At 46.4% G+C, this 24,965-nt stretch overlaps 3 protein-coding genes and 2 long non-coding RNA genes across 11 annotated transcripts in view; 4 read left to right on the forward strand and 1 right to left on the reverse strand.

Moving 5' to 3' along the window:
• Positions 1 to 506: 506 nt before the first annotated feature.
• LOC148384674 (protein FAM117A-like) lies at positions 507 to 4,770 on the forward strand. 2 transcript variants are annotated; one of them, XM_088358028.1, is made up of 8 exons: positions 515 to 912; positions 1,413 to 1,555; positions 3,265 to 3,360; positions 3,426 to 3,530; positions 3,618 to 3,722; positions 3,811 to 4,018; positions 4,091 to 4,271; positions 4,364 to 4,770. In XM_088358028.1, exons 1-8 carry the CDS (start codon positions 810 to 812, stop codon positions 4,578 to 4,580), a joined length of 1,158 nt encoding a protein of 385 aa, XP_088214154.1. In that variant the 5' UTR covers positions 515 to 809; the 3' UTR covers positions 4,581 to 4,770. The 2 variants fall into 2 exon arrangements, with proteins under 2 accessions (XP_088214153.1, XP_088214154.1); XM_088358027.1 differs by having other exon boundaries at positions 507 to 912; positions 3,426 to 3,722.
• A 469-nt stretch (positions 4,771 to 5,239) lies between these two features.
• slc35b1 (solute carrier family 35 member B1) lies at positions 5,240 to 8,617 on the forward strand. The gene is made up of 9 exons (XM_088358029.1): positions 5,240 to 5,700; positions 6,195 to 6,298; positions 6,675 to 6,805; positions 6,876 to 6,906; positions 7,046 to 7,206; positions 7,368 to 7,494; positions 7,732 to 7,838; positions 7,916 to 8,069; positions 8,280 to 8,617. Exons 1-9 carry the CDS (start codon positions 5,576 to 5,578, stop codon positions 8,330 to 8,332), a joined length of 993 nt encoding a protein of 330 aa, XP_088214155.1. The 5' UTR covers positions 5,240 to 5,575; the 3' UTR covers positions 8,333 to 8,617.
• Positions 6,387 to 9,453, reverse strand: LOC148384676 (uncharacterized). Its single transcript, XR_015853412.1, has 2 exons — positions 8,614 to 9,453; positions 6,387 to 8,065 (listed from the first exon to the last, which is right to left on the reverse strand). It is a non-coding gene; the product is annotated as an uncharacterized LOC148384676 (long non-coding RNA).
• On the forward strand, positions 8,888 to 10,940 carry coxfa4a (cytochrome c oxidase associated subunit FA4 a). The gene is made up of 4 exons (XM_088358030.1): positions 8,888 to 9,272; positions 9,880 to 9,968; positions 10,395 to 10,455; positions 10,714 to 10,940. The coding sequence occupies exons 1-4, from the start codon at positions 9,231 to 9,233 to the stop codon at positions 10,768 to 10,770; spliced, it is 249 nt and encodes an 82-aa protein (XP_088214156.1). The 5' UTR covers positions 8,888 to 9,230; the 3' UTR covers positions 10,771 to 10,940.
• A 1,883-nt stretch (positions 10,941 to 12,823) lies between these two features.
• LOC148384678 (uncharacterized) overlaps positions 12,824 to 24,965 on the forward strand; it is a 114,124-nt gene continuing 101,982 nt past the window's right edge. For 5 of the 6 annotated variants that reach the window (XR_015853281.1, XR_015853282.1, XR_015853277.1 and 2 more), the window contains exons 1-4: positions 12,824 to 12,930; positions 13,024 to 13,141; positions 13,997 to 14,099; positions 20,387 to 20,569. This is a non-coding gene — a long non-coding RNA (uncharacterized LOC148384678). The remainder of the gene's footprint in view (positions 12,931 to 13,023; positions 13,142 to 13,996; positions 14,100 to 20,386; positions 20,570 to 24,965) is intronic. The other variant, XR_015853278.1, reaches the window with a different exon arrangement.

Here is a 24,965-nt window from a genome sequence, read left to right on the forward strand (position 1 = left end):
CCAGCAATTGTGTCAAGGAATCAACGACTTGACGGCAAAAGCGCGCTTTGGCTCCATCTAGCGGCGAACAGTTTATAATAGACACCTACATGCTCTTTATTAGCTACACGCACACACCAGTGAGCTGCTAGCTGTAGTCATATGCATTAAGAAATATAATTTGCTTTTTTAAATATAAACTAAAAAAATATTTCCCCAAAATATATAAATTCCTTCACTCACGATTTTTTTGTTATTGTTCTGGAAAAAAATATTGCAATTTTCATCCTATTGAAATACACCTTTTGAAAATATAACATGTTCATACCTGAAAGGGAAATGAAAACTGTTGCATATATTCTTTTAAACAATTCAATGGAATAAAAAGAAAGACTTTGTAAAATTTGGACAGAACATCGGTTGGCAGCCACATACAAAGGAGGCCCCACAATCGTGAAAGTAAAAAGAAGTGGGTTGGACCTCCAAACTTTTTCGGGGGTGCAGATGACGACCAATAGGAGCTCTCTTGACTTGCACCAACCAACCAACCAGATGCCAGATGACCCAAAACTTTTGCATGATGTCGCGACTTCTTCCTGTCACTTGTGCTGAGAGCAAGCACAATCCTCCCCACCACGAGAAGAAAAAAGGAAACATCTGACAAGCAAAGCAAGCATTTTGGGAGCATCAGTGCGCGTGAAGTGAAGAAAGGAGCCTGCCTGCCTGCCTGCCTGCCCTGCGCGTATCCGCGCGCGCGCGCGCGTGTGTGTGTACGTGCGTGTGACTTCCTTCTAATCCAACCTAACCTAACCTAACCGGACCTGTGAGAGATGTCAGGCCAAAGTGGTGCAGCTTCTCGCGGCTGCAGCAACTCCGGCGTGTCGCTGCTGCCCCTCCGGGCCATGGTGCCCTACCAGCTGCTCCTCAAGACGGGTAAATAAACATCAGTCCACAAGATAATACGTAGTACATATCTCTCTCGCTCTCCTGCTGGCAAAGGCTCTTAATCATTTCAAAACATGTTTAGGCTTAGGTGGGGTGAAATGTAACTCTCTGTTTTAGTAACAGCAATATTTTCTCTACAGTAGTCATGGTAAAATGATGAGTGTCGTCATACTAGTGATATCACTGAAAGATTCATTGTAGAAAGTATATCACAAATATATCTATATATAATTGAAATGAGACCAAATTGTAAATTATGCTGCAATTGTGCAGTCAAAATTGAGTCAAATGTTGAATAACTGCATGCTTTGTGCTTTATGCGTCGGGCTCCTTTTGGGTTGCCCAGGTTCACAATTGTGTGTGTGTGTGTGTGTGTGTGTGTGTGTGTGTGTTTGGACCCACACAGCGCCTGGGATCAATTTAGCAAATAACTCCGTCGTAAGACTCTTTTCATGCCTTTTTTGTCTCAATGCTCCCCCTCCAAAAAGCTGAGCGGACCTCGGCCCGCCCGCCCAAGCCCACCATGCGGCGGACGCTCTCTTTAGATGCCATCCTGGCGCCGTACCTGCAGGGCCAGTGGCCCAAAGAACCCAAAGAGGGCCCGGCGGGAGTCTGCGATAAGGCCACACAGGTGAGCGTCATTTTGCTGCTAGCTTATCTGTGGAGGGAGGCTCAAGTCCCATAAAAAAGTTGTCGGATCCATGCTCGTTTGCATCCCGGCTCGTGTGGAGATGTCCTTAAGCAAGGTACGTGCCCCAGTTGAAAAAGAGCGCAGCGCTCCTTGGGCACCTGATTCTATCTATCACGCTGCTATCTCTCCTTGCATGCCTGAATATGGGTGATGTGGCTCTGTGGGGTGTGCAACAAAAAGATACTGTACATCCAGCAGAGTGGACGTAAAATTGCCCCTTGAGGAATTATAATCAATATGATGACATTCAAAAAAAAATGTTTTGGGTGATTTCTGACTCATTTGGAACATTGAGCCAGTTTTATGTTGTGGTGACACTCAAATTGTGTGATGTTTGGCTTTCAGGTGTTTTTTTTTAACTTCTACTGAAACAAAACAAAAAAAAACAAATGTTTTTTTGGGTGTGTCTAAACCTCAAGCATGCATGAAAACGGTTGCCAAAGCCACACAGCCCCCTTACATACTCTTGTCACCTCAGCCCACCCGGGAAACTTTGCCAAGCCCCTCCAAGTTTTCGGGGCACAGTTTAAAGGCGAGCGAACCCCCTCTGCCTCGCTCCATTGTGAGGCGAGGCAGACCCCTCCTGACCTCATTATACGCACACCCCATCCCCCCTCCACACACACACACACACACACACCAGTCAGCGTCCGCTGCCCCCAGCTTGGTGGCATCCCATCATCCAACTTATTGTTGGCCCGATTTCATCCTTGACTCGGCTTCTATGCAAAGTGCATCTTCGGAGAGGCATCTTCTGCAATACATGTATTTCAAAGCACAATTCGTTGAATGGGAAGGGATCTCCTGCCAGGCCCACTTTGTAGCCGTCATGCTGTTGCCTTTGGACTAGAAGTTGTTGTACTTAACTCAGTGACTACATGAGGCTGTGGTCTTTTTATAGCCGCGTGATCCCCCCCTGCTTGCAGTGGCCGCGAGGTGTCGAGGTGACGCCTGTAACTTTATCTGCCAAAGTCACGACGTGACTCACTCGGACTTATTTAGCCGCTGAACGCCACACCGACGACCGCCACAGACAGACAGACGGACAGAGCTTTTCTCTTTTGTGGGATGTGACTGACGGAGACTAAGCTGACTTGAACGAGATCATCCGCCAAGATCCCACAGGGTGGTCCGAACTAGAAGAGTCAGGCTTTGGAGGTCGGCGATGGACAGCAGAGCATCTGCTAGAAAATCCAGAGTCCATGTGAAGAAAACAGTACTGTGTGTGTGTGTGTGTGAATGGCAATGTTTGGAAGATTCTATTCATAGATGTTGTCTCGACTGTACCGTGAGAGGAAGTGGTTGTGTTGAGGTGCACCCTGGCAGGTGGACCACACACACACACACACGCACGCACACACACACACACCTGTTTGGTTTGTCATCCTTGTTGGAAGCAAAAAGCCTTTGTGAGGCTGTTGGCGGAGGCAAAGGATTAGTTTGGAGAAAGCATATAGAGAAATTTCAATTCGTCAGCTACGCAATCAATCAGTCGGTCGGTCAGCCAGTTACTTAGCAAATCAGTTCGTGGGTTATCGGTTGATCGATCGGCCAATCGGTTAGTTTATTGGTCAGTCGTGTTAGGATGGTACAGTCCACGTACAGCGGTGGGAAATCAAAGTTGGCTGTCTTGTCTTTTGTCATTGCAGACGCCATTTTGTTGGGCAGAGGAGACGCGGGCCAGGAGAAGTTTGGGCGGTCACAAGCGATCAGCATCGTGGGGCAGTGCTGAGCACCTTAAGGAGGCAAGAACCTTCATCATTTCATCATCGTGATCATCATGGTCATCGTCATGCTCTTCTTCTTGCAGGTGGCCAAGCTGAGGCAGCAGCTGCAGAAGCGATCCCGCCACGCCGCTCCTTCTGCGCCAGGGTACGAAGCGTCGCACCGTCCGCTGACTGCGGGCGTCACCCAGGTACAACGAACTGCTAAAGCCATCACTCGATTCTTTCGACAGCCAGCAAAAGTGGTGGTGTTCTTACTGTTCCTGACGTCACCTCAGGCGCCGCTGAGCGGACTGGCCTCGCGTCTGCGGCGAAGCGACGAGGGCCTCAACTTGGAGCTGGAGGAGGCGTTTGTGTCGGAGAAGCGGGACGACCAGCATGAGGTCCTGATTGGGAGCAGTTGAGATGAAAATGGGGAGGGGGGGGGGAGTTGCGGGAAACATAGAAAAAACGTGTCGCTTTGCGCTGCAGCTGTTGGACATCCCGGACGGGCACAGGGCTCCCGCTCCGGTCCAGAGGTGCAGCAGCGGCTCCCAGAGCGAGTCGTCCCCGGGCCCGTTGGATCTTTCCCTGTTGTCTCCTTCGCAGTCGCCGTGTGCTTTAGATTCTTTCTTGCTGTCGCCGTCAAGCTCACCCTGCTCTTTGAACCCTTCGCTCTTCTCCCCATCCAAGTCACCAGGTCCGGCGCTCGCGTTCACGGGCTTCTCCAAAGACCTTTCATAAGTATCATTCGTGTCTGTCTGTGTAACAGGGTCTCCCACTCGTGAGGTCTTTTGTCCGTCTCCTTCCACGCTTTTCGATCCTCCCGCGTTGCCGGCGTGCTCGTCCCCCTCCTCGCGGCTGCCGCGGTTGCCGTGCCCCGACCAAAGCTTTTCCTTCCAGCGGCAGGCGCCGGAAGGCTGCGAGCCGCTTCTAGTGTGTCAGGACCCAATGTGAGTTCCCTCTTTTGTGCATGATACAATGTCGTAGTTTCTACGAACCGTGGACAAATTGTGAGCTTTGACATGACTATCTTTCCCCGCAGGTCCACCTGTCCGGACGAGCCTGGCCACCTGCAGCCGTCTTGTCCCGACCTCAATAAGGTGAACTTCACCCCGCACGGAGGCTCTGCTTTCTGCCCCGTCAGCCTCCTCAAGCCCCTCCTGCCTTCCATGGACCTGCTCTTCCGCGGCCTGTCCGTCTCGCCCGTCACCGGCTGCCCGGGCCAGGCATCTCCCACTAGGCAGCTGGGCATGCAGTGAGGGGGTGACGCTGGACTAGACTTCTCTGAGTTGACTTGGGGGGGTTGACTGCCTCGTCACTGGAACCTCAATTGCAGACTTGGGGATGAATACCAAAATGTTTTGGCTTTGTTACTGTAGCCCATTGTTTTTGACTGGCTTCCTTTTTACCAATTCTTTACGAAGAAATATATTTTGTAGCTTTCTTAAATCAATCGTGATGATATTTAGTTGTGTTCATAAATTTACATACCCCGGCAGAATTCATGAATATGAGATGTGTATCGAATATGAGTGGTCAGGAAAAAAATCCTCATTTGAATAGCTGTCAAATTTAAATGGAGTGTATTCTTAAATTCCAATTTCATATTCATCCGATCTATGCTCGTACGACACGTGGATTTGCGGTTTTTAAATATCCTAGTCCCGCCCATCTCTACCAAAGAAGCGCCATGATTGGCCAATGAGAAATCTATCGGTAGTGTGTGGACCAATCCACTCAATCCACATACTGTGACGTCAAAAGGCATGCGACGTTTTTAAGAAAAGGACCTTTTTTTTTAATGGAACAGCTGTCTTTTGCATCATCGTGATAAAACTGTGTGGTCAGGCCTAAAACATAACTAACACCAGTAAAAACGTTGTTTTGGTTGGTTTCGTCGAGGTGCGTTAAGATAAATCTTGTCTACGAGTTGAAGATGAAAAACTAAAATTCAGGCAAATTTATGGACACCGTTTTAAGGTCCTTTCACAACGGCACATTTCCGGACGCAGTTTAATGAAACCTGTAATGACCTCATCACAACAACATTCCTCTGTAGCGGAATAGACATCCTAATAACAATAAGAATAAGAATCAATAATGACACTTGCGGTGCACAAGTGAAAATCTAAAAGCTGAATAGCCACTGCGGCTCGTGACCGCGGCTATAGTGGAGCGGGACGTCGCTGTTGCGGGGCCCGGGAGCCTGGCGGTGTCGGTTTCCATAGCCATACCCGGACTGGTGGCGGACGGCATGGCTTCGGGCAAAGGAGCATCCAGGGGCCCAGCGCTGTGGGACAACATGCGCTTGCGCTTCATCGTATGTTTTCTGGGCGTCTTCGTGTGTTATTTCTATTATGGAATTTTGCAAGAAACCATGTAAGTAAGCAAGCAGGATATTTATGAGTGGCGTTTACATGACAGCTGTTTGCATGAGGATAGTTGACGTTCGAGCTACTATTCGTCTTCATGTTCCCTCACGGGATTGATAACCTTCAGAAATTCAACAAATGAATGATTTGATTCGATCAATGGACAATTCAATTGAGCTCTGTTTCCAAGTATTACAACTTATTAAAATGCTTACCTCCAATAGGAAGTAACAAAGTTACAAAGGTTAAGTTTGATGTAGTTTTGTAACTTTTCAAATACTTCCATTTGTTAATACGGTGATTATTACAATGTCAGGGGGAAGTGGGCCACGACACTGGTGGAACGCTGTTGCCCAAGTGCGGCAATCATATCTGGTTACTACATGACGACGGTGTCATGCACACAGTATTTATCGAGCAATAACTTGGTTGAACTCGAACGCATCGCAGCCTCACCACCAGATGAAATATATAACTTTTGTATTACATTTTTCACTACAGTACAAGAGGTGATTATGGCCACGGCGACCAAAAGGAGAAGTTTCGATTTGCCAGGACGTTGGTGTTCATCCAGTGCATCATTAACGCTCTGTTTGCCAGGATATGTAAGTATTCTGACCGCGAGATGCTGGTTCAAATTTCACAGGTTATTTACCCCAACGGGAAATATCGGAAATAGAACTCATCCAAACGTCATCATCGCAAATCTTTTATTCACGTGTATAAGAAATGCTTGAAGTGAAACGTGGTGAACATGTAAAACGTATTGACATTGTCCAAACTTTGTTTTCTACGGCTTTGAGAAGTGTATGTGACGTTACATGTCATTTGAAATGGTCTTAAAGATCACTTGAAATGCCACATTCTTGCTTTGGATGTCAATGCGTTTACTTCACGTCCTCTGTGTTTCTCTCTCTCTCTCTCTCTCTCTCTCTCTCTCTCTCGCTCTCTCTCCTGTGTTTATTTTTCCTCTTTCCCCAGTGATTCAGTTTTTCGAGGGTCCCAAGCCAGACTTCACCAGGAGCTGGCTGTACGGCCTTTGTTCCCTCTCCTATGTGGGAGCCATGGTGTCCAGTAACTCTGCCTTACAATATGTCAACTACCCCACACAGGTCAGCCAGAGATCCCTCAAATGTACTCGATGAAGTGTTTATAGTTCCGAAAACAATATCCTGTTTTTAGGTGCTGGGAAAATCTTGCAAGCCAATCCCAGGTGAGCTGACATGATTCCAGAGTGACAAATTGAAATGGATGGAATTGGAATGATCTCACCTAGCGTGTTTGGAGTTGCGCTATTATGCCACGTCTGCCTGGAGCTTTTCCTGCTCACAAAGTTGTTCCAACATGTGCAGTGATGATCTTGGGGGTGACCATCCTGAGGAAGCGCTACCCGATGGCCAAGTACTTGTGTGTGCTTCTGATCGTGAGCGGGGTAGCGCTCTTTCTATACAAGCCCAACAAGAGCTCAGCTGTGGCGGAAGACCACATCTTTGGCTTCGGAGAGATCCTCTTGGTGAGTAGGTCGAAAGTTCAAAAAAAAAAAAAAGTTGCACCTTGAACTCTATGCTGGCAATTTTGACACCATTCTGATGTGAAGATTTCTGCTGACCATGAAAATGGATTCCATTTTGTGTTCATGGCCACAAACACAGTGAAATGGTCCTATTTCTGCAGCTAGTTTCTCTCACGCTGGATGGCCTGACAGGTGTGGCTCAGGACCACATGAGGACCCGCTTCCAAACCAGCGCCAACCGCATGATGCTCAACATCAATCTGTGGTCCACGGTGCTCTTAGGACTGGGTAAGTCACTTTAGCAATTTTACAAATGGCAATTGATAGCCGAGATTGTCTTCAGCAGTCTGAAATATTTCTACACACCACTTGGTGGTGCCATAGGCAGGGCACTTCTGCTTCAAGCACATCAGTCGCACAGCGTCTACAAGCTAGCTAGCTATATTTGAGGTTCTCGATAATATATTTTTATTAATATAAAAAAACAAAAAAAAACACTTACTTACTTACTGTACGTGTGCGCAGTTGTGCTGTGGACCGGTGAGGTGTGGGACTTCCTGAGCTTTACTGAACGTTACCCGAGCATCTTGTACAACATCCTCCTGTTTGGATTGACCAGCGCGTTGGGCCAGGTGAGCCAACGTTCAAAGTTGATTCAAAGCTGGCATGGCATAGTCCAAAAATAATGAATGACATTGTTTGATGCCAGACGTTCATCTTCATGACGGTGGTTTACTTTGGACCTTTGACGTGCTCCATCGTCACCACCACCAGGAAGTTTTTCACCATCCTGGGCTCCGTCCTTCTTTTTGGGAATCAAATGAGCGACATGCAGTGGGTCGGCACCATCCTGGTGTTCCTTGGTGAGAGAAATTGGCTATTTAGTTGGGTGTACATAGATGCCTTGACCCGCATGTTTGATTTGCTCCGTGACCATGCTTGTTACGCGAGTCCTGCTCGTCTCACATTGTCTGAAATGAATAGAAACGCGGCTAGTATCTCAAAACCTGGGTTAGTTGGGTCACTTGTTTCTTTTTGACAGCTCCTTCACATCTCTGTTGCGGACATTTCAGGTCTTGGATTGGACGCTAAATTTGGCAAAGGACCCAAGAAGACGACACGCTAAGACACCCATCACGAGTCGGAACCTTCTTATACAGGCTGCAACTTCTGTTACCTCATTTTTAATGAATACAAACTCCTCAGTTTTAACACATTCATCAAGGACAAAACACTTCCGCCTCTCCAAGTGACGAATTGACCAAAAAATGGCATCATGTTTCAATATCATGTTCTAGGCCAATAATTACCCATGTAAATTGTCATTTATAAAGCATAGGAGTCTTGGTTGAATGTTTTTTTTTTCTACAAATGATCGAATACTTTCATTAAAAGGGAAATAGTCACCTTTCATCGTATTCAAATTCCTTGAACTTGACATGACAGGAACACTGAACACGCTGCCATCGAAGCACTGTTTGGCGACAGCGACCCCTGCTGCCACTTACTGGTACAGTCACTGGGGACCACGCTCATCAAGCGTTCGATCTTGGCGATAATCATCCTCTGCTGATATAAAGACACGACGCGAAACGTCATTAAAACGCAATTTCGATACATTCATATACATTACGCGTGGCTGTGACGTCTTAATATGGAAAATACCCGAAAGGACAAATTTGAAGGAAACATCAACAATGGCAACCTTACGGCCAATGTACCTCTGACAGCTCCAAATATGATCCCAACCATGAATTAAGAAAACTACCCTAATTCAATCTTTCAGGACGTAAACTGTTTCCTCCCTACTGTATAAAACATCGTCGAATGATAGTGATCACTTTAGCGTTTTTGCAACTTTTTGTCAGGCAATCACCTAGACCTCCTATTTCAGCGCTGCCTGCCTGGCCTGTCTTTCTTCGGCTCAAACTGGCGGATTAAACAACTCCGTTTTTGGCCAGACTTCATTTAATCCTTTTATTTGTGTACAAATTGGGAGAAGCTACACCCTACTACTCATCAGGATGTTGGCTACGGTCCGCAAGCAACTGATTAGCCACCCGGCTGTGAGTAAAGCGAGTTTAACCGAGAAAAAGCTTGCCATGTCGCAATGTTTGCTTCGGAATTCTGTGGATTTCCTTGGTTAGCTTAGCAACGCTAGCTTTGACACGCGCTGAACTTTGCGTCGTAAACAAATCATCACAATCTTATCGTCTTATCCCGCAACATGTACCATGACGCATTTGAAGTGCTTAAACGTGCATGTGGGGATGCTTTGGAGTGAAATGGGGTCAGACGGCGGGCACAGGGCACAGGGCAGGCGGGCACAGGGCACACACCCTGCCTGATAAGACAGCCAAGTAGGTGCTAAGTTGTAAATAGCAGCCGCAGTCGCCGCTGCTTGCACCCATTGCACAGCTCTTGAAAAGTAGTCATTATTTAACTACTAGAAAATATCTCTTTCATATACATGATTAAAGCTGACTTTGACTTTAATCTTAATACATATTTTCAAACACGTTATGATTTAAAAAAAAAAAAAGGATCTGACTATAAATGTATATCAAGTTTAGTCAGTGATCATGTCCAGTGTTCGTTTGTGCTTGTCAGTGGTCAAACCTGAAAATAGCCATTTTTCTTCTTCATCCTTATTTTTGGGCTTGCTCCTTGCAGCTGATTCCACTCTTCATCTTCATCGGTGGAGGCACAGCCATGTCCTTGGCGTACCTGGCTCGCCTGGGCCTGAGGAACCCAGATGTCTGGTAAACATGCTCACCAAATTTAGAGGAAATGAATCCTATAAAAAATGAATACGCAAATTCATTTGCCAAATGCATTTTATAACAGTGCACGCTTATACATTTCAGCAATGCCTCGAAACCACCACTAGGTGGCAATATCGCTCCGTTAATTGTCACGTCAAACAGTCTGTATTGTTGACGGTTTATAAATTGTTTTTCTGATTTTTTTTTCATTTTACACAGTTTTCTCAATGGTAATGTAAACTGAGCTGTATTTTTATTTTGTTCTCTGACTTTTATTTTTATTGTGAAGCACCTAGTAAATGGGATTGAAAAATTGGGATTGTACACTTAGTAACTTTGATCGTTCCTAACAGTTTTTGTCATGCATTAACTGTATTGGACTTGAATTTTCAAACCAAATCATTTTTAATTTGATTTCTGCAGCTGGGATCGGAAGAACAACCCCGAGCCATGGAACAAAATGTCTCCGACTGATCAGTACAAGGTTGGTTTAAACAGATGGCTAATTTTACAACTCAAAAATCAACGGGAAGTTTGCAACTTAATGTCAGGTTGGTTAAGAATTAAATGCCAATTATTACATGATCATTTTCAACTTCCTTGCTGAAGTGCTTCTTAGTGAACATTACTGCTGCCAATAGGACCGACCACATTGGAACTGTAGACAGCTCCATTTGAAATAGTAACACATGGGAGAGTTGAAAGCGTTTGAGCCACTTTTGGTCTCTGCTGTGATTTCCAGTTCTACACAGTCAACATGGACTACAGCAAACTGAAGAAGCAAGGTCCCGACTTCTAAAGCGTCTCTCGCCCGCTGGACCAAACGCACAAGTGCACTGTTGGACGCGCGTCACGAGTCATATTTAAGTTTCATCATCGCATCTCCTTTTATTTGAAACCGTGCTCGTCTTCACTTTTGAGTGCGTCAATAAAGTGAAAGGAGTCTTTTCTCCTCCTGACAAGAGAAAAGAGTCTGTTTCTTTTTATTGGAATTATCTTTCTTTGTCCTTGTGCAGCATGTTTGCTTTTTATTTGCTGGCTTGCATCATCCTCTCGCCTCATTTCACCTTCTTCTGGCCGCCATCCAGAATCTTATCAGTCGAATCAGGTCATAAATCCAAAGGGAGTGCCTTCTAGAAAAAGTCTTACCAAGCAAGTGATGCCTTGAATATTTCTTTTTCTAACAATTAAGCAAAGGAAAGAATACTAGTACTGTAGTGTTTCTTCTTCAGTCTGATAAGTTTGTAAATGTCAACACGTCGCGGCGTCGCAGGATGCGAGAAAGCCGAGAAACGTGAGCAGCCAACGTGGCCGTCCGTGTAAAATGTCAAGAAGACCTTTTGTGTTTGAACAGAAGCACTCTGTTAAATCCACCGGCACCTTCACGTGCTTATGGGAACTGTGCACAATGCAGAAGCCTTCTTTATCTAAGACAAGTGCGTTTTAATGGTCGTCCAAAAAACTTGAAGCTGAATTTGCTGTGTTCTAGACATAACGGGTCACACCAAAATATGAAAACAGGTTTTTTTTGGGGGGGGGGGGGGGGGGGGCAGTGATTGGTGGAAAATACTAGCATGCTGCATGTTTCTGGTGCAGGTCTTCACAAATAAATCATTTTGTTAATGAGTCCTAAAATTTGATGCAAAACAAATGGTTTTTGTACTGTGCAAATAAATTGCCTCTTAATTAAATTGCTTGTCATTTGTTTCTGTTCTATATCACCAAAACCCTTTGAGGGAATTGCGTTGCTATGGTAACCACTCAACTCAGCTCATGCTTTCCCACACAGGTCAGCAGCAGGTTGCCAATTGTCAAGTGCCTTGAAAGAAGGCAAGGTGCACTTAGAGCTGTACTGCCTTGCACCAATAGCGGGCGCTATACAACTCATTACTTTTGTCCATACAGGAAACAATAGTACTCGAAACATTGACGGTTCAATACATTAAAGAGGAACCAAGGGCAAAAAATCTTCTTTGCAATAACACTGGTGGAAAGTGAAACGTTACAACTCACCTGTTTTTTGGATTGAGGTCACCAAAGGTTTACAATGCAAAGCCAAGGTTGCAGAGGAACTGGCGGAAAGTCTGACCATGCTTTGTCATTTGTTTGAGAGACATTGTTGTTGCTGCTGCTGATGTTGGTCGTTAGTCGGTGCCTGCTACAGGGACAACAAAGAAATATTCAAACCCAAACAAATGCGAGTGGACCAAGAGACTTTGTCAAAGAACTTTTATCTCAACAAAGTCTTATTGATCCTCGTTCTTTGTCAGGCGTGACGACAAAGTGCCATATTGCGCGGCACGTTGCGAAAGGTCACGGCTGTTGTCAAATTTTCCTCATGAGGGATGGCGGCGGCGGCGGCGGCGGCGTTTAGCAACTGTTTAGAGAGAAATAGCACCGGGATGAATCCCTGACATCTCAGGGACGCTGAAGCCGAGCGACGCGGTGCTGTTTTATGTAGCGTGCGGGGACGAGACGTGTCGAGGCCGCGGGTTTGATCCTGAAACTATCAGTGCCGCATGAATTGTGTCCTCAGGCAAAAGCGCAGATGCTAGCTGTTGTGTGTTTTATGTGGCAGAGGGAACATCTTCAATGGGAAAAAAGGCAGGTGAAGAACACCAAAAGTACAGTGTCTGTCTTGGTGATTATGGAACAAAATTGGGATCCGATCTAAATGTATGTTTTGTAGCATTTACACCTTAGTTCCTTGGCTAATTAATCGACTTTTATCTCTTGCTATATTTTGTTTATTTGTCACACAAACCACGCACGCCACTCGGAGAGGCCCCTCAAACGTTTAGTAGCGTTACTGAACCATTTAAAGATGTCATACTAGTTCTGGCCACGAGACGGCAGACATCGCGCACGAACTCTTGCAACACCGCTGCTGTAATAGCGAAGAAGTCCGTGTCATTGCCTCGACGACACCGAGTTCGAAAGTACACGCACTTAAAAAACGGTGAGTATTTTTCTCACACAACATTAAAAGTTCGTTGAAAGTACATGAGGATTGAGTACATTGGTGTCCTCCCAAAACTTCGATCCATCCAAGGCTTCCTCGCATTACAGACGCGTATGGTGGCTTAATTGGACACCTGGCCGGCCGGCGTCGTTGTGATGGACTTCCACCACCGACTTTACTTCCCTAAGTGGACTCCATTTTCACAAAGGTGAGCAAACCACACTTTGGGGATTTGAATGACATACTTTTGTGAAAACATGCACAAAATGAGTTCTTGCGTTCGTTTATTAGCTGTTTAGCACTTTTGTGCCGTGTAAAATGCCGCCCGCCCTCAAACCGGTGTCAAATCTGCCAAGCAGAATAAGCCTTCTTCAAAACATTGATAGTCTTCCATTTTGCTTTTAAACGCCATTTCCAGCAGGCTCAAAAAGATGAATATTGTCAATTGGTACCGAGTTTGAGTCGGCTTCACATGATAACGTGATAACGGGGCGGGGTGGGGGGCGAAGGAAGCAGTCAATCTTTTTTTTTTTTTCCTCCCCCCACCGCTGGTAAACAGGTCAGAATTTAAATAGCTGAAAATAGAACATCTGGCTGGGCCTTGTCAGTCAGCGGCGTGTAATGAAATATGGAAATTTGGCACTCTTCAAAGAGAAGACGCGGGCCTCTTGGTGGCGACGTCTCCAACAACCGCCCGCTCGCCCTCCCTCCCTCCGTCGCCAATACCCTCTCAGCCCCGCCCTCTGGAAAAAAGCGTGCTATATTTCCAGGTGCGGGCGCCGCGGCCCAGTCCGCCGCCGCCGGTGCCAGCTCGTTAGCACTCGCAGCCTGGCAGAGTTGGCAGCTGGCATCATTAAACTTCAAACCTGTTTTGGACCCGGGGCGCCGCCGCGGGGAGAGACCTCCCCCCACCCCATCTCCGTGTGCTCCCTCTCCCGCCGACAGCTGATAAGCCGCAATTTGACGGCGGCCGTGCGCTAACCAAACACAACAATTCAAATAGAAGATTTAGTCTTGATGTCAATTTTCTGTATCAGAATTTGAAAGAGCTGTTTTCTTCCAGATGCTCGAATCCAATTGCGCCGCAAACAACTTCTTTGATGTACGTTTGGACGGACGTCTGGCTTGAAGAATTCCGCCCTTGTCCGACTTGATGGACATTAGAGGTGAGAAACGTTGTCTTTGGGGTTGATCGGAGGACACTGCCAGGCTTTTTCTGTGTGTGCCTGAATAGAGAGCACGTCTTCACACTCCAAAAGACTTCTTTTTAAAGACGTGGCCGCCACAAGCTGACTGTCGCCGAGAACAAAAGCGTAAGGGCGCCCTTGGGAGCTCGTAATTCAGCGGCGCGCTTAACGAATAAGTAGCAGCGGCGATGGAATTTATTCAGGCTCGGAAAATATAACGGAGAAGGCCGTCAATGAGGTGTGGAGGGAACATTTACCGGCGCCAGCGTTTTCAAACATAAGTGCCTTTTTTTTGTTTGGAAGCTACTTTTAACGAGTGCCTGTTGGATCGTTACGGCTAAATGAGCGGGAGGTTAATAGGAGGTCCAGTGGAGAAAACTGGAGTGGGTGTCCGGCTCCTTAAAGGATCCCTAATGATCCCGCATTGATGGGCAAAGCTCTGACGTGGAGGTCACGTAGCTGTGGACTCCGGCGCTTTGGGGTTAGCACACCGTCCCCTGAGACGGAACCCTTCGTCGCCTCAATTAAAAACGCAGATGAAGACGAGCGTCTTCTTTGGCACGCCGGTGCGGCAACCTTCGCTAGGGGGCAGCAGAGCGTTGTGGCGCTCTTGAGAGTAAATCCAGCCCGTTGGGCCAAAGACCTGGAACCAGGTGGCACGACATGGAGTCTTGATCTCAGTGTCTACAATGGCAAGCTGTTTCTTCCGTAGTCCTGGTGTCTACGTTTCCCATCAGTCACGACACAAAATCCGTTTTTCTTCCATCCCCGTTGAGCCATGTTGAGTAATTTTTGTGCATCAGTCACTCAAAAAGCGTTTGTCTGTGTCTATGTGTTGGCGCTTCATTCTAAACACTGCCATCCACTGGTCAGTCCTTGTAAATGCAAAAACGGTAAGTACAGCAGAAAGGCATTGAAAAGCTCTTTGGAAAATAAATGGCAAATAAATCTGGCAAAAAGCGCCTTGAATTTCCACACGCCATAGTTCCTCTTTATTCAGCATCTGCTCATCTGTCACATGTCCTCTATTACTAGTACATCCAAGCAATGATTATGATTAATGGAGGACATGAGCAAAACAATCAGAGTCCTTAATTTTCATCCCGTGTTTGCAATTTAGCGCTCGCTAATGTAGCGTACACGCTCTCATTTTCCTTCCGTCGCCGGGCGGGCGTCTGCTTCATTACACCTTATTGCAGAGGCAGGCCACACAATCACAGACATTTAAATATAGATTGCGTGCAAAACAAGTCTTGCGCGTGCGCCGGCCGGCCGGCCGGCCGGCTTTGAAGACGCGGTGGAGAAGATGCGGGCTCATTGCGGCCTTAATGCATCCCATAACTGAGGCGAGCCGGAGCGCGCCGTCACCGCCGCGTCTATTAGGTCTAATGACAGCCGACGGATGGACGCCGACGTCCGCTCGGAGGCGAGATGAGGCCCAGCGGGCTAAATGCCGCCCCGCCGCTAATATGCAGATGGAAAACAAATTCGCCGGCAATATTTCCGTTATGATCGCCCGCTCGTCTCATTACGAGATGTTTTGTTGTTCCGCGCCAGCGTAATTGTTTGTCGTGCGACGTGGGCGAACCCGGGGAAAGTTGACTCAGAGTTTGCATTTTGGAATCTTCTTATTGATAGACGAAAGAGTTGCCATAGTAGTATTTTTTTTTTTCTTTTCTTTTTTACTAATATTACCACAAATGACTGCAGCTAAAAATTGTTTTCAAATCATTGCAAGATTTGTCTTTGATTCTAATGAAGAGTTACAATGTCAGATTTTCTTGAGGAAAAAAAATGCAAAAATAAGTCTTATTCTAAATTACAAAACAACTTGTAAGGTGATGGAAAGTCAGACAGAAATCAGCTTTCGCACCACAACAGCAACAAAATCAGAATGAAGTGAAAGCAACCCAATTACAACATCACAGTGGAAAGTTTGTTGTCGTTGTTCCTGCTCATGGGCTCATTTGCATGTTATTAGAGCTTTTCATTAGGGCCAGTCAAAGCGTGTTGTTCATCACGGAAAGGGCGCCGACACAAAGCGGCATTAATGTGAGCCAACGCGCTCGTAATGATGTCACGGCGAGGACAAAAAGCCCTCCGGTCGGCCTAATTCTCCCACACGCCTCTCTCGCCCAGACTTGAGACGAGCGCCGCCGCCGCCGCCGGTAGGTAGGTAGGCAGGTAGGCAGGCCTAATTGGAAACATGCGGCCTCATCAGAGCCAACGCCGTTGTCCGACTCACTTTTTTTCCCTCCAATCCATTTTCAAGTCAATTAGCTGCTCGGCCAGAGAGGGCGCATAATTAGACCACCAGCACCGGCGGGCGGGCGGGCGAGCGAGCGAGCGAGTGATCGCTGCCGGCCAGCCACGCTCAAGCTGCTTGCAGTAAATAAAAGTACACAAAACAAGCTCAACTATGCACAAGCCTTTTTCACACTGCCTGGAAAAGACGACAAGAATGGAAATGGCTGGCCTTTAAATCATGAGCTGAATGCCCGGGGGACACTGCCCCCCACCACGATTTCAGGACCCTTAGTTTTCATTGGCTGGCTTCAAAATGGTCATCTGAATTGTTGTGACTCCAAATGGTCACTTTTTGTACGTTGGCCTCACGTGCTGAGCTAAATGTCCGAAAGATGTCTCTTTTTAGATCGAAAGCCTTTGTCGCTTATTGCCTCCATCCGTCTCCCGGTTTCTTATTGGCAGTCCCGGCAGATGGGAGGGAGGTTGGGAGGGACGGCGCTATGGCCTTCCTGATGGAGGCGGCGCCGCCGCCTATCTCCTCTGATCATCTGTTACCGCTGACGGAACATATTGGATTATCGATTTTGTCAGGCAACGGGTCTTTGTAGGCGTTCCAAAGGCTCGGATCGGCCGACGGAACGATAAAAAAAAAAAAAAAAAAAGCCCACATCCTGGTCCCTTTTTGATGTTTGATCCCTGCCAGAGTGGAGATTTGTCAACGTGAGTGTAATACATTGTCTGCCTGAAAATATGAAGAAGCCAAGAAGTGAAACTATGCGCTTGTGTTCATTTATTTACTTATTGATAAAGCAATGTAGTCCTTCTCATGGATGGTTGAAGCCAACAAGAATCAACAAGTATACAGTGCAATTTGTGTAATTGATCTTCTGACGGGCCAATTGCAGTGCAGCTCCGAATTAAGCCTTCATCCACGTAGCCAGACAGTCAAACTACTACCAAGACACATTCGTCACATAGCAGTACCCCAAAAATATTCAAGTGCTTTTATTATTTTTAAATCTCAACACAGTCACTCACTTTTATTCTCAGAGACAACATAAGAGGCCATGCAGTCCGACTGTGGTCGAGTGTCCAAAACGGGGTTATCCAAAGTTTTGCACATCCCAAATCATTTAGTGCGTTTAAACAATTTGGGATTCAAGTTGAAGGAAAGCAACTATGTTTTGTGGCTCACAGAGGAACACCCCCCAAGTACCCCTCCAGCGGTGCTCCTCCAAAGTCCCCTTGCGGACAGTTGGAGACCAAGCCGGCCGGGTCTGAATTGAAAATCAGTGGTGGCAGAAGGGAATGCTCATTAAAAAAGTCAGCGAGCGAGCGAGCGCTAAACAAATGTGCATGTGCTTAACTCCACGTTTGATGGTATAGAATCGCCATGTGGCCTCTGACCTCTGGAGCTTATGATAGAAGGGCCGCTTCTTTGTAGAGTATGTAAATGGCTTCTGGGCCCTTTGATTGTTAAGAAGCTCTTTAATGCATAAAAGTAAGTCACCGCTCGGATCACCCAGACGGCTTGAAAAAAACGTTTTCAAATGTGTGATTTCATGCTTGGAAAAGCCTTTGTTGGGGCAAAACAACATTTACATAAAAAAAAAAAAATCAGAAATGCTGACGTTAAGAGCCTTTTTCAAATCGTGTTTTCCAAAATTAAAATTTGTGACCAGATTTGATAAATGTTTAGTTAAAAATCTCGTGGTCCATGTTGTGGAGCAAATGCCAATGGCGTCATTATGAGTGTTATCCACCCCAAAAAAAATCTCTAATCAAGAGTCAGTCAATTTACAGTAAATTGGTTAAAACACTTAGTGGTGTGCAACCACAAAAACAAAAAAGCAGCCGCAAATAATGAATGCAGCACAATTCTTGATGACGCAATCGGCGCATGGGCCGTTCTTCACCCTTCCCTCATATAAAATGTTAATGTCAGTTTGGGCTTCTGATATTTTCCGCTTGTTAACGTCGGCCCACTTCTTTGTAGAGTATGTTAATCAATTGTTAATAGGTTCTTTAATGCATAAAAAGTAAGTCACTTGGCTCATCCAAGACACGAACGAGCGTGCAGCCACGTACAGTCAACGCACACGACGAATGCGGCCCCACGTCGATTGTTGCCTCGATTGCGGATCGAGCGGCCACGTCGGCGCTTATCGACGTAGGCCCGTCCGTGGCGGAGAAAAGGAAGCCGGAGAAATAAACAGATGGAAGGCAGGATGGATTTTTGCCATGTGATGAACGGCGAGCCAGGCTGAGCCCAAGTGTCAAGGAGTGATGGTGCCAATTAAAGTGTCGAGTCAAGGTCACGTGAGCATCTGTTCTGGAAAATAAGAAGCGTTGTGATGCCGCGCTGAAGCAAACCAGAGTCAAACTTCTCACTTCCACGTGTGTTACAATTGCATCAAATTGTAGACGCTGGAATCAAGAGTGAACCAACGGAACATGTCACGTGGCTTCAAACCAAAGTGAAAGCACTTCCGGTTGTTCACAAACGCCCGATGGCTCACTTGTTGTTGTTTTTTTTTTGTCCCCTCCCCCCCCCCCCCAAACATAACAAATGTTACGCAGTCAGGAACAAAAAGTGAATCAACCGAAGCCATACAGCTCTTCATTTGAAAATAGGTCCCAATTCTCTTTCTGACCTACATTAGATCAATAGAGTGCTGAATTCGTTTCTGTTTTAATTTCATAGCCAATGACGTGAGCAAAATGCTGCGTGTGGTCGGCACCAAAGTGATTCTGCTTCTTTGTCGCCACGGGATAAAAGAGCACAATGCCGGCGGAGGATGACGCGTGACACAGCCGATGTTACACCTGCGCCGCTTTAATGGTGTGAACGGGCCTGTTAAAGCCTCCAAAGCCACAATAAATGGGGCGGCCTCCGTCACGTTATGAGACTTAATTAAAAAGTCCGTGCGCCACTTAAATGGCAGCGACAGAGCTTGTTTTGGCGTGCCTTTTAAAAGCCCCGCATCCCTAATGAGCGGCAGAAAAATGCTTGGACCGGCGGTGCCGGGTCGCCGCGTCCCTTGCCTGCGTCAGGAGGACGGATAACTGCGCCTGTGACCGCTGGTTTTATTGAAAGATGTTTACAGCGGCCAGGCGGAGATGAAGCAAAATGACAAATAAGAGCGTGCGGCCGTGTTGCCCCCGCGTGTCCTTGTCTCTCCTTGGAGTGCTCATATTTCACCGGCCAAACCTTGAAAGACAGCCAGCCAGCCAGCCAGCCAGCTACGTCGGTCGCTCGGTCTGTCTGGCTTCAGCTTGACACACGGACCACTTTGTTTGCTTGCTGTCGAAGGTGTTGCCTTGTTTCTCTTCAAAAAGGGAAGAAATGATTTGGAAGAAATATCCGCTTGCGTCCGGGAAATTCCTTTTCTAAATTGTTCCCTTCCAGTCTCATCAAAAAGGCTGTCCAAAGTGAATCAAAGCACCTTGTTAAAGGGTATTTGTTATTCACTCACCCCAGAATGCGGGATCACTTTTGTGTACTATTGCGCCATTGTGCACCGTTGTGTACAAGCGCTCACACCCTCTGAGCGTAATTAGACGGCAGCGAGAGCCCCGGAGCTCCGACGCCAGCCTTTGCTGTGCAAATGTTCCCTGCCCGAGTGGCGCCGGAGGCTGATTCGGCTTCCCCCAAGTCAGTCAAAGTGAGCGCAACCTCTGACAGCGAGCGGGCCAAAGCCAGCACGGCTCGCTTTCAGCTTCCTCGTTAATGAAGATATTCATTTTTCTTCTTTTTTCCCTCCGCTAGCGTATGTCACTAAGCGTGCTCGCCACGAGCACGGCCGCCTTCGTCGACTTTTGCAACGTAATTAACCGGCCACGCAGTGATCCAAAATGAAAAAAAAAAGGGGAATGCTTGGTTTAGTTTTGTTACATTTGAAAGAGGAACCCGAGTCCAAAACAATGTTGGCACTATCTATATCTTCTGTGTCCGATGAATATTGTGTTTGTGAAAGATGAATGAAGCAGCAAAATGCACTTGTTTCTATCCATCTCAGGGAGCGGCCATTTTGCTTGGCCTGCAGCGCGGCATCCCTCAGGGAGATGTCGGCCTAAACTGGCAGGTCTGAAGTGATTATGTGAGCACGCTTGGAAGAGAGCCATGCCTTCGAGTCCTGTGGGAGACCTGAACGCTCTTTGACGCTCGCTACAGAGGAGGAGTGAGAGCCGCGAGAGGAAAGGTCGGTTGAAAGCAGGAGATAACACACACACACACACACACAATCAAACAGGGAAAAGTTGTTTGCGTTTAACCTTTATTGAAGCTTCCCTCAACATATTGACGTCATTGGGATTTTCTTGCTCGGTATCCACCATTTCCGTGCTCGCGCCACAATGTTGTGCGTATCCAGTTGTTTCGTTCTTTGTCAATTCATTCCAAATGAACGCTATCGAATGGTTTGAATGCACACATCAAGGCCTCCGCCTGATGTGCGGTTGATAAATGAACGGCGACCCCGGCCGGGCACACCGTTGGTGATAAATAGCCGCCCGAAAAACCTCACTCGCATGCCGTCTGCCGTCTTGGTAACGCGTCGACTCCAAAGTCCTTGACGCACCGAAGGAGCCGAGCCGTCCTTTTATCGGCGCCTTGCAGACAAATCCAGTCTCAGCGTTCAGTCATCGCTGCTGTAATCCATCAGAGAATTTACACATTGTTGTCTTTTCCTCCCTTTTCTTCTTCTTCTTCTGAACAGCGCGTTCCTCTTTAGCGCTTTGAAAGAGGCTTCGACGGCAAATGCGCATCAGACGGTGCAAATTAGCCGCAAGCTGTCACGCGTCCTTGTCGGAGTTCTCGTATGTCCTCCGCAAATGTCAAAGGAAAGAGCAAAGAAATAAAAAACAAAACAAATGACAAGATGAGTGAGCAAGAAAATTGAAAGAAATACAGAATAATTGCCTAAAGTATAAAATGAAAAATAAACACCAAATTCACGACTACTTATGAAAGAGTAAACAAGTTAAGCTATATTAAAAAAGGAAACAAGTTAAGCTAAATTAAAAAAAATAAACAAAATACAAAAAAAGAAGTAAAAGATAGAGTATAGAATGACAAACTATATACAGCAATAGTTTGTCCTATATTCCGTATCCTCTGCAAAGAACCACTCATATTACTGCTGAGGAGTTTGCGTGTTGATATTATACTGCCCCCTGGTAGTTAAAGCATGCATACCAGAATATCTATTTGAATGAAGAAAAAAAAATGGTTTCTGTACATTTTTTCTTTCTTCTTGAATTCCTAAACAAAAGCTTGGAGTTGGATTTGCTGTGCAGAATGTTGACTCTTAACAAAGGTCCGCCGTAGTGCCTTCAGCCACCACCTTCCCTGGCTGCCCCCCCCCCACCGCCATGCTGCAGCCAGCGTCGTAATTGAGTGTGAGCCTTGTGTAATCTACACTTGATAAGCACTCTAATTGAAGTGCAAATTCAATAGTCCCTCATCAGCTTTTCCAAAGGCTTGGGCTAATTAAAAACATCACCGCGCCCGACGCCGCGTCGAAGCTGCAGGTGACGCGTGCGCAGGCAGGCCGCGGTCGGCATCGTAAACAATGCAGAGGCGGTCGCTCGACTACGATATTTTGCATTACCGTCACGTTACAGCAGTTACGAGACAACCGATAATTGGTCGCATTGTCGAATGTGCCTTTTTAAGAAGTATTCAAATGAAAACAGTCTTGTTAGATTTAATCGATAAAAATGCATGTGAAATAGAAATGATCATGACGAACCAAAATTAAGAAATAGCTACAAAAATATCAGTACGTTTAAATAAATATATGCCAAATTCTAAAGAAATAAAGCACAATGACAAATCAATCAATCATCAAAAATCCAATCGAAATGACAAAATAGCTCTAAAAATGAATGCAAACATTATCTTAATACCATATTAAAACAAATACAAAACCTAATGTTGTTTTAACATTACATTTGAAGTGAAAATAGGGATAAGGTCAAGAATGTGCAAGCAGCTAATGAATGTGCGACTTTGCGGCTTTAATGAAACTTTCTGTTTTCTCGGTGGCTACAGACACACATGCTACGCTTATTTCTTTCTTGATAATTGCGTTGGAGTAGCGAGCCAAAGCATGGAACGCCTTCTTCCTTAACGTCTCAGCGGCCAAGTCAAGACAACGTGAGACAGAGACCAGAAAAAGAATCGCGTCCATCTCGTGAATATTGTTGCGCGTGGAGATGAAAGGCGGCGGCGGCAGCGGCGGCGGCGGCGCGGATGAAAACAATCCAGGTGTCACAACAAGCTTGTTCCTTTCTTCAGCTGCCAGATTTCCTCCTCTGCCTTTTTTCTCCCCCCTCTGTTCGTTCGCCTTAAATGAAAGATCCCACCAGGGCAACTTTTGGACGAGCATCACAGCCAAGCCTCGCTTCATCCCCCAAGTGTTTTTGTTCTCGTCGGATGATCTCCATCTTCAAAAAGGGGGCGGGCTGCAAATCACATTAGTCTTCTTCTCTGCTGGAATTTGCCAAGACAGCCGACATGGGCAACGTCCCACATGCGGCGGGCGACTCGATGCCGATTCACATCTGCCGCGCAGATAAACAAACAAACAAACAAAGCTGACTTCTCCTCGCAGCCCAATTAAGATGCTGGCACTGCATTCAAAAAGCTCACCTCACCTCCTCTTCCGCTCTCGATGCCTCATGATGACTGCCTTTCATTTCAAGATTTCAAGGCCCACTAGTTTTGTACACCTCCTGCCTGCAGGTGGAGCTGTGGCTCGTGTTGTCTCGCCAGCAGTGCTTCTGAAAATGTTTACACCAAGTAGTACCTCCTCCGAAAAGTGCCGCCTACGTTAATATAGGAGCATTAAACTGAAATACAACTGAACTAAATACATCGAGTTTGGACAAAAAATGTTTACAAATAAAAATACAAAATAAATGGATGAATGAATGAATAGATGTCCGATTGAAACATCTGAAATCTCTTTTCGTGTCAGGATATAAAAGTAGTCTGAAATTGTGTTCTCGCTTTGCTGCGAGCTAATCCAAGTTGTGTGTGGTTGGTGGCGCTCTCGCATGTGGCGGATGATAATTGCCCGCTCGTGTGTGATCTCGCCTCATGAGAAATAAGATGTCACATCTTGCCAAACAATGTCGGAATTGCCTCCTTTCATGAACCTTTTTATGAAATACGGTCTCGCGTTATTCTCAAAGTTCTCGTCCCCTCTGTCTACTAAAGGGTTCATGTTGAACCCTTGACAAAAAAACGCACCACGTTGAACGCATCATGAGAGGAGCGAACAAAATTGAAAAGAAATCTTTTGGCCATTGGCTTTTATTTCCAAGAAAGCAGTGGGTGCAAAAATGCAAATCAAGTGACATTTCTGGTCACACGCGCGTGTGCGTGCATACACTCGCAAGCAGCAAACAAAGCTTTACAAAGTTAATTTCAGAGAACAATGGTGCGATTGCCACCGACAGCTGCGCTCCTTCTGCTAGTGAGCGTCAAGTAAACAATCTCACTTTCCAAGAAATAACGTCCAAGTACAGTGTCACTTGGTAGTCTCTCTCGTTCAATGTGATCCACTCCAGTCCAGTATATGTACGTTTCATATTTCACTAGCCCGCGACAAATCTAACCTATAGAGATGTTTTTTTCATTTTTTTTTTTTTTTTTTTTTTTTATTGATGACATTCATAAAAAAGTGGTGAAGAAACCAACCAACTCGTTGTGACCTTTCCGCACTTAGCCGTGCGGGTGCGAGAGAAACACCTGCACTTAAGAAAAAGGAAACAGATGTTGAAAACAGTCATTAGACTGATGGCCTTTTCTGCTGCCTCTTGCGAAAAGACGCAACCTTTTCTTTTGTAAACTGGCCAAATGTGTGTGTGTGTGTGTGTGTGTGTGTGTGTGTGTTGAAGCATTTACACTGAAGCCTTTTAACCGGCGCTGTAGCATAAGTCAAAGTGAAACTGATGAAGGACGAGCCAAGCCGGGCGGGCGGGCGGGCGCAATGGTCTCGCTCCTGTAGGTTAAATTATCCGGAGCGATGTTTTTACAAACGAGCGAGCGAGCGCCTGCCCGGCCGCCCGCCCGCCCGCCCGCATGCACGCATGCATGCCCGCACGGTCCCCAGTCTTCATTTACTACACGACGCGGCCATTTGCTTTATTTACGGGAGGAGGCTTCGCCGGCCGGGGGAATAGGCGGCCAGCCAATGGAAGCGGGCTGAGCTAATAGAATGTGACAGGCGGCGCGTCGTAGAGGCCACTCAGGCGTCGTGAAGCTGTCGCCAGTCAAACCTCCAAATTTGTGGCAATAACCTGCTGACTGGTGAGCTCCACTCCGGTTGACCACTTCTCTCGGGTCACTGTCACAGCCAAAGTGGCCCAAAGTGCTAATTACGGGATACCTTTTGTACCTTCACAAAAGTACATTGGCACCAATACTAATGCTAACCTCAGCCAGCCAATTTAGCTCGGAAAACAAAATGCACCTGTAGTGTTTGTGATTGGGATGACGCACCGCTCGTATCCAAGCTAGATGAAGACGTATTGTGAATAAGACAAGGCAACAAGTTGTGATTTAGTTTGCACGGCTATTGTGGCAAA

Source organism: Syngnathus floridae, chromosome 17, assembly GCF_059516105.1.
Source record: "Syngnathus floridae isolate MCC-2025c chromosome 17, RoL_Sflo_1.0, whole genome shotgun sequence".
NCBI lineage: Eukaryota > Metazoa > Chordata > Actinopteri > Syngnathiformes > Syngnathidae > Syngnathus > Syngnathus floridae.

Excerpts from the sequence above, each read along its gene's own strand:
- LOC148384674 (XM_088358027.1), top strand. The coding sequence starts at position 810 with ATGTCAGGCCAAAGTGGTGCAGCTTCTCGCGGCTGCAGCAACTCCGGC. Across the intron at positions 4,019-4,090 it reads CTCCCCATCCAAGTCACCAG|GGTCTCCCACTCGTGAGGTC; the intron begins GTCCGGCGCTCG and ends TCTGTGTAACAG. Across the intron at positions 4,272-4,363 it reads CTAGTGTGTCAGGACCCAAT|GTCCACCTGTCCGGACGAGC; the intron begins GTGAGTTCCCTC and ends CTTTCCCCGCAG.
- coxfa4a (XM_088358030.1), top strand. The coding sequence starts at position 9,231 with ATGTTGGCTACGGTCCGCAAGCAACTGATTAGCCACCCGGCT. Across the intron at positions 9,273-9,879 it reads AACTGATTAGCCACCCGGCT|CTGATTCCACTCTTCATCTT; the intron begins GTGAGTAAAGCG and ends TGCTCCTTGCAG. Across the intron at positions 10,456-10,713 it reads CTCCGACTGATCAGTACAAG|TTCTACACAGTCAACATGGA; the intron begins GTTGGTTTAAAC and ends TGTGATTTCCAG.
- slc35b1 (XM_088358029.1), top strand. The coding sequence starts at position 5,576 with ATGGCTTCGGGCAAAGGAGCATCCAGGGGCCCAGCGCTGTGGGACAAC. Across the intron at positions 5,701-6,194 it reads GGAATTTTGCAAGAAACCAT|TACAAGAGGTGATTATGGCC; the intron begins GTAAGTAAGCAA and ends TTTTCACTACAG. Across the intron at positions 6,299-6,674 it reads CGCTCTGTTTGCCAGGATAT|TGATTCAGTTTTTCGAGGGT; the intron begins GTAAGTATTCTG and ends CTCTTTCCCCAG.